This window comes from Nicrophorus vespilloides, unplaced genomic scaffold (assembly GCF_001412225.1).
Source record: "Nicrophorus vespilloides isolate i.1.1-1 unplaced genomic scaffold, Nicve_v1.0, whole genome shotgun sequence".
Taxonomy (NCBI): Eukaryota; Metazoa; Arthropoda; class Insecta; order Coleoptera; family Silphidae; genus Nicrophorus; species Nicrophorus vespilloides.
The window spans coordinates 118,529-126,957 of NW_017095935.1; the positions used below are offsets into that span (position 1 = coordinate 118,529).

At 27.5% G+C, this 8,429-nt stretch overlaps 1 protein-coding gene across 1 annotated transcript in view; it reads left to right on the top strand.

Annotated features, from left to right (window-relative positions):
* Positions 1-6,623: 6,623 nt before the first annotated feature.
* The window catches only part of LOC108568835 (pancreatic lipase-related protein 2-like), a 19,531-nt gene continuing 17,725 nt past the window's right edge, over positions 6,624-8,429 (top strand). Inside the window, exons 1-2 of the mRNA XM_017930136.1 lie at positions 6,624-6,844; positions 6,976-7,087. Coding sequence (XP_017785625.1) covers positions 6,796-6,844; positions 6,976-7,087 — 161 coding nt within the window. The 5' untranslated portion in view covers positions 6,624-6,795. The remainder of the gene's footprint in view (positions 6,845-6,975; positions 7,088-8,429) is intronic.

The window sequence follows — 8,429 nt, forward strand, 5'->3', positions numbered from 1 at the left end:
ATTATTTAATATAAATCAAAGAGAATGATTTGATTTGATTTGCATAAACTTAATTGTTAATGTATTGGATAAAAATTGAAAAATAATAATTTTATGGATAATTTGTACAAATTCAATTGATCAAAATGATTAAAAAAGAATTATTTAATCAACGATTTGTGCAAACACAATTATTAATATGTATCTTAGAGAATGATTTGATTTGTGTAAACATAATCGTTTGTTTCCAGTGGAAGTAAAAGTAACGAAAGGATCAACAGCCTTTCAGCTAAAACGATTGTCTGACGGAAGCTGATCCAGTGGAAATCGCATGCATGGTCATCCGCTTTTCCTCGTCCAGGTTTTTCCCATCGCAAAGCCGGATTAATTATTTTTTATTGGTTTCTACAAGATTTACAACCATCCGCCAATAATTGCATAAATATCGTTCGGTGGACAATTTAGAGCTGTGGAAAATGCGTACTGCATAATTTAAAGTTTAATTTATCGAATGCGCATTGCCTTTTACTCTTGTTTTCCATTAAATTCTGTTTTTCAAACGACTCGAGAGTAGATTTATAAAATAATAATAGTATTAGAGTGTTAGTGAAGTAGATAAGAGATGCATTAAATCTGCGACCTTTGCTAATGCAGTATCGAATGTTACCGATAAATCCATTAATTTCTGCCAACTGGTCGATTATATAATTTCTCAAATATGTGACAAAATCGAATTGCATACTTTCCCTATTCGATAGTTTCACAGCTTTATTTCTATTCATATTTTCTTTAACATACTTTTAAATGTATTTCGTTTGAAAGCCGCAAACATTATTATTATGTTTATTTGCACATTTATGCTTGTCTGAATATGAGTAAAAACGTATCTTACACGTTTCAATATGTATATTATTATCGTTTATATATTTACTTGTTTATAAACTATTATAAATGATTATTTCACCTTCCACGTTATTACAGACAATTCAACATTAAATTAGAAATTTATTTCTTTATTAAATTTTATGAATCAACTTATATTTTTGCTTTTCTTATGCATTAATATTTTTTAATTATTTAAACTACTAAAAAAAATCAAAATTTATAATACTTTTTTCAGAAAATTTAAATGCGATTCTTTAAATAATAAATATTCTTTGTTTGTTCAATAATTATACAAATAAGTAATTAGTTACAGACACTTACCCATTCACATTAAAAATTTGGCTTTAAATATTAAATTTTATACAAATCCAGTGGTTTAAAAAAGTTGTCATTAGAATAATTTTATTAAAATTATTTGGACTATACCTATAAATCACAAGATTGGTTTGTACTTCAAGTTTTTGTTTTTACTTGTACTTGCTTCAAAGTCTTCAGAATTTTGTTTTACACCAGCGTTTCTCAACTTTTTTTCCTCGCGTTCCAACATATTTATTTGCTGTTGTACTGCGATCCAATAAGAATATTTCACAAGTTTGACACAAGGTGACAGCTGTCATTTGCCACAAATTTTGAGTCGTAGCGGTTGCAATAAAGATTATAAATATTAAATTTTATACAAATTAATAAAACTTCAGTGATTTTGAACAAAAAATGTTGTCGTTTGAAATATTTTATTAAAATTATAATTATATTAAATTTCATAAGTCTGATCTGTAATAACAAAATTAAACTCACAAGATTGATTTGTGCTTCATGTTTTTTTTTTGCTGGTAATTGATGCAAATCTCAGTATTATAAATGTCTCTGCTCGTCTTCAGATCTATGTTTTATACTAGAGTTTCTCAACTTTTGACATAAATTGACAGCTGTCATTTACGACGCAATCGTGAGTCGGTTATAAAATTTGCGTTTAAATATTAAATTTGATACAAATCAATAGAACTTCAGTGATTTTGAAAAAAAAAGAGATATCGTTTGAAGGATTGTATTAAAATTATTTAAACTATAATTATAACTAATTTCACAAGTTTGATCTTATGTAATAACAAAATTTCAGTCACAATATTAATTTGTATTTCATGTTATTTTTTTACAGGTATTTGATGCAAATCTCAGTATTATAAATGTCCCTGTCGTCTTCAGAACTATATTTTATACCAGAGTTTCTCAACATTTGACATAAAGTGACAGCTGTCATTTGCGACGCAATGGTGAGTCGGTTCTGTTGCAATAAAGATTATAAAATTTGCGTTTAAATATTAAATTTGATACAAATCAATAGAACTTCAGTGATTTTGATTTTGAAGTATTTTATTAAAATTATTTAAACTATAATTATAACAAATTTCACAAGTTTGATCTTATGTAATAATAAAATTTAAGTCACTATATTAATTTGTACTTCATGTTTTTTTTACAGGTAATTGATTACAGTTTTATACTGGAGTTTCTCAACTTTTTTGCCTCCCAATTTTGAGTAGCAACTAATTTGATAAACGCTGTTTTACATATGTTTTAATTATAATTTAGCTTATAAATGTATCAATATATTCTTCTATTTTTATCGAAATAAATAAATTACATATTATTTTATAATAAATCACTAATAAACCTAATTAGCAACAACATATTTTTTTTTAAATTTTTATACCAAACGAATATTTTGTGCCATTTACGTAATGCAATAATATTACTAAATTGGCACCGATTTGCATAAATCTCTACAATTTTTGCCTAATAAAACTTTCAAAATAAAATGCAAAAAAAAAGGAAAAACAATATGCATTTGCAAAATTTTCAATTACTTCAATATTTTTTTACTTGTAATAATCCATGGCCTCAACTAGCGTGCAGCGTGTACAAACATAGTTCATATTCGCTTGACTAAATAACAGCGCAATAAATTTCACCAGTAATTGCGTGCAATAAAGTCGAATTACTTCTCATACTAAGTAAAGTGTTTATTAATTAATTTAAAAAAGGCTTTATGTTATATGCAAAGTGGACGCGTGTTGTTTGGAAATTTGCGGTCGATTTGATCTCATTTGAAGACTAGTAAATGCTCGATATTTCTGGATATTTATTTAAGAAAATCACACAAGTTTATGTGACTTTCATAAGTGTTTTCTTTATTTGAAAATATGCATACAAGAAGCAGTACTGCAAATACAGCAATATCTGTTTTTGAAACCGGACTATTCGAGGGACATATAAAAAGAGAATTGATTTTTTATTATTTTTGTACAATTAAATTTTAGTTTTTTTTTAAATTTTCGAACCGGACTATAGTGAATCCGGACTGTGCGATGTATTACTTTTAAATGTAATAGAAAGAAACGGAAAAAATGTAAAAATTAGAATCAATAGATTTTTATTTATGAATGAATAATAAAAATATACGAAAAAATAATTTTCTATTAAATTATCATTTTGTACGATTTTATATACTGAATTATATATATACACAAAATTAGTCAATTATACGAGTAATTTATAATCGAATTGCACTAGAATTTGCACAATATATTTATATAATTTTTACAAATTAAAGATCGATGTGGAAATATCATATTACATAAATAGGACAAGAGGTTTTTTCTTTTAATTTTAAATATTTTCTTCGTGTAGAAAAGCCGTATCACCGTGATGCTAACAATCACCGATTATTGCTAAAGTGTGTTAAATAAATTGCAAAAATCTTGCGAAGTCGTTTATATAATATCTGGCGTTAGATGATTATGAACAATAACGTCTTTGTTTTGTCGATGATGGGAAGATTCGTTTCGATGATCTTTCAGTGGCTGAAATCTACTGGTTTCTCTGGGATTAGCATACAATGAGTGATTTACTTAGAGAAATTTGCGCAGATATTTCCTGTTTCCTGCAAAAAAAAAAACGTAGGAGATAAAACTGTTTTTGTTTGTTATATTATTTTATCAATAATGAAGCAAGTATTTTAATATACGTTTATTATAATTTCTTAGTGGTTAGTATAAAGTTAAATTCTTAGCAAGATGTTTAAAATCATTTTATAAAATTACATAAATAGGCCTAAAGGTTACTACTTTTTTGCTGTTTTTGTAGACTCAAAAACAAACAAAAGTTGTTATAAATGTGTGACAATTGTCATTGCTTCAAAGAAGCAGTCCAGTCCAGTCCAGTGCTTCAAATAATAGTGAATAAATAATAATTTGGCACAACAAAAAATAAAAGTTTGTATATGCAGTTTAAAGTCATATCTCATGTCACAAATGATGTGAATTAAACATAAGAAAATTAAAGTTACACACGTTTTACTAGTTAATATATTTATGAAGTAGACAAGGATAATATAGAACTTCGGTTCTTGAAAAATCTAACAAAAAACGCATCATATTAAAAACATAATATTGAGAATGTGGCAATTAGTTACGAGAATGGTGTTAATACTAAAATTTATAGTATTAGTTCAGCCTTTAGGAACGAATTATGTTCGACAACCAAGGTTCCACTTTGTTGTTTAATAGAAGTACAAGTGTCAAAGGAATATTGTTTATTTATTTAATATAATATAGATACTGTTTATATAATAAAGTTTGAAAGTGACTTCTATCTAAATTTGGTTAATCTATACAAGTAAAAATCTCTCAAAGTATATTATAATGATGCATCCATAATCAGACAGTACAGGGAAAATGGTACCTCAAAACACGGGGTTTCATATGAACTGATCTAAACCGTACTATGAGAGATGTTGCTGTATAAATATAATAGAAACGATCGGACAAAAAGGATATAAATTTCTTTTTGTGCGATTTTGTTTCTCTTTTATTTGGTTCGATTAGTCCGGGATATTGACGGAACCTACTGTCCTTACTATGCGAGGTAATAATTGAATTCTATTAGAAATTACACAATGTGTTTATATCATTTTTATAAATTAAAGGCAATTATAGGAAAAATGTTATTTCTTAATGGTTAATTTGTCACTGAAGATAGTAATCGTGTGATAATTCAAGATTTCACTGTAATTAACAAGTGCTTGTCTATGGCCTTTAGGATTATTTGGTTTTAAGTATAACGAACCCAATATTTCATGAATTAGTCAATTAGTCAAAATAGACATACTTAAAACAAAATAAGTTGTTTTAGGCTCCACTTGTTTCTATTGTCACCAGCTGTTACTGATTTTTAGATATAGAGCCGCTTAATTGGGATACCGGTTAATCGAGACAGCCGCGTATTAGGGACAAATCCTAAAAAACTAAAACAAAACTAAACACAAATTTACTCCGCTTTTACGGGACAATATTCTGTCAATTTTTGTGGAACTTCGGATAATTGGGTCAGCCCGATGTGTCCCGATTAAGGAATCTACTGTACTAGGTTTGTCTTTGACAGGATATAGATACAAGATAGATATAGGAGACTAAAATTGTAGTAATAATAATGTGTAATATATATATTAAACATTACAATTGAATATTAATAACAATTATAATAAAAGTTTAATGGCTTCAAATTTGAGTAAAATGACTGTTGCTTTTCCGGGAATTAACATATCATGCAAGAAATTTGCTTGGTTAAAGAAAAGCATTAGATACTTCCTGCTTCCGGTGAGAACGTATCGCAGAGCTATAATAGGTCCATATATTATAACAGCATTATAAACATCTATCAAGTTTCTATACATAATATATGTTATAATCTTTAATAAACATAAAATTAGAAGTAAGAAGTATAAAAATTGAAGCATATGCATACAATATTTTTAAAGAATATACTTCCTCTGTATATGTTATTTATTGTTAATAGTCAGTAAGTATACAAAAGACTTGTAGGAAAGAATTCAAAGATTATAAAAACAGATTCAAAATTTTAAAAAAAATGGTACATGCATACTAACATGAGACGTCCAAGCTGTCCCAACTATATTTATTTATTCAATTAAGTAAAATTACTAGAGGTTTTTTATCATTTGTTAATGATGTGTAATTTGGAAAGTTAAAAAAAATCTGTTATGTCTATGATATCAACAGTCAACATTTTGAATTGGAATATTTGTTTAATTTTCTCGAAATTTAATATTAGAATACATCCACACTATATGTAACCTGACATAATATAGATTCAACGTTATTAGACCTGAAGATAACTAATGATAGTTAGTACACTTGAGGTGTCCACTCCCGAAGTTCGCTGTGACAAGGTGCGTGAAAATGGGCTAAAGAGAATAGCGAGTTTTGAAGATGGAAAGACGGTACGTGGGTGTCAGAAGCATCGAAGAGTACATCGGCTGGACCATAAGCTGAAGAAGTTCCCTATAACATCAAATGATATAAAAGTTAGTATACTTGACAGATATTTATATTATTTGTCTTATGAGAATATCTTTAATATTTGTATCACATGTAGTAAATGTATAAATACAAACTGGATTAAGTAAAACTATCAATTCTGAAAATTAGCATATAATGCGTGATTTACTTAGAGAAATTTGCTAAGATAAGAAAAAACAGTAGACACTTCCTACTTCCGGCTAGAACGTATCGCAGAGCTAAAACGGAACCGGTGTTTGGTAGGCGATAGAATACGAATCGCGTGGTCTAATCACAGTTGCATAACGAATGTAGGAGCGTGAACTTTTAATTCATTCAAGATTGATGGAGAAGAAAAAAAAATGAGCAAAGAAATGCACCGTGTAAGAGGAAGGATTCCCGTTGAGGGCATATCGCACCGTCGCTCGACCAGGACTCAATCCATCGGCGTCCGCGAAGAGGAAAGAAGCTTGAAGTAAGCGCGCACGAAATTCGCGGTGGTACACTTTTACCCGGCAAAACTTTTCCCATTGATATCATTTAGTTTAAGTTAGTCGTCAGTGCGGACTTTGTTATGGATGCAGGAAACCTTCTACTGGCCTGCTTGCTCAGCGCACTGCCGGGTGAGTTTACTTGTTGCTCTGTTTTTTTTTTACTTCTATCCATAAAGTTATTACGCAACACGGCGCGAACCCCTTTTACTTTAAACTTTCTTCTTCATTTCTAACGTATTTCTACTTATTTTCTGACGAAGGCCCTCCGGGTGTTAGCATAGAAGACGCCTACGTACAGCTATTCCCCATTCCGAAACTCAAGTGTCCGACCATCGATCCCGTCAGAGACATCTCATATCAACTATACACCAGGTAATCAATCTTAAGACTTAACTTCCTCATTTCATTGTTGTTATAAATATGTGATATGTGCACACGATTGTTCTTTTTTTTTTCGCTCTCCTCCTTCGCTTTTTCGCTCAGTTTAATTGGCATTATTAACGCACCTAATACATTTTTTTTATTATTCTCGTCGCAACTGTAGGAATGTTTTCAAGTCAATCAATCACACATAAACAATTTTAATTACATTTTCTGTGCATTCAATTCATTTAAATATTATTTAATCTTAATGCGAATATAATTATTTACATTTAGATTTATTAATTAAAATATCAATTTTTGCAGTTTTAGAATAAAAAAATAAAAAGTATTATTTCTTTATTAATATTAATACGTATTTGATATAATAATGATAGAAATTATTCATGTTTTAAATTAGAAAATGTATTTTTTTTAAATTGTAATTGTCTTTCTATTTCTAATTATATTTTCATTGAAACACAAAATATTTTATATAAATCTGAATGTTTTCTAACCAATAAAACACATAAAAGTAATTTTAATTACATTTATGAGCATTTTCTTCATGTTAACGTTATTTAATTTTAATGCGAATATAATTACTTTCATACATATATTTATAAAACACATTTTATATACAATTCAAATAATTGCAGTATTGTTGTATAATTTTTATTTCTAAACGTTCACTAATTTAATTTTAATTATTAGTGTTTTTTTTTCAAAATAATCATAAAGTTATAATTGTACATTTATCACACTCTGCTATTATTAATTATAATTAAATTGCGTTATTTTTTTATGACAAATTCTAATTAATTGTAGAATTAGTTAATTGAATTTAACAAAATATAATTAGTTCGAAATTAATATCTAAAAATGATTATATAACTATTTTATTCATACGTTTGCTTTATAGAACAATATAAGTGTAAATTGAAGTAGAAGTAGGAAACTGTATATTTTTAGCACACATTTTATCAACGAAAAATTTTTAATAATAATTGCTAATTTTCATTAATTTACTCAGTATAAACAAAAGTTAACCAATTTTTAATGCAGATTCTACAATATTAAAGAAAAGGCAATTTTCTAAACTTTTTCAGAAATATATTTTATATATTATATAGTAACCAAATTTATTGTTTTTATATTGAAAATCTATAATAATAATAATGTTTATCGCATCAGTCGTACAAAAAAAACATATACAGAAATAAAAAGAACAAAATAAATATATATAATTTGAAAAAAGTTAACTGATACAAAGGGCTATTGACCATAGGTTTTTCTGCCCTAAAAATATATATTAAATTAAAAAAAATCTTTAACGAAAATAATTTATGAAGAT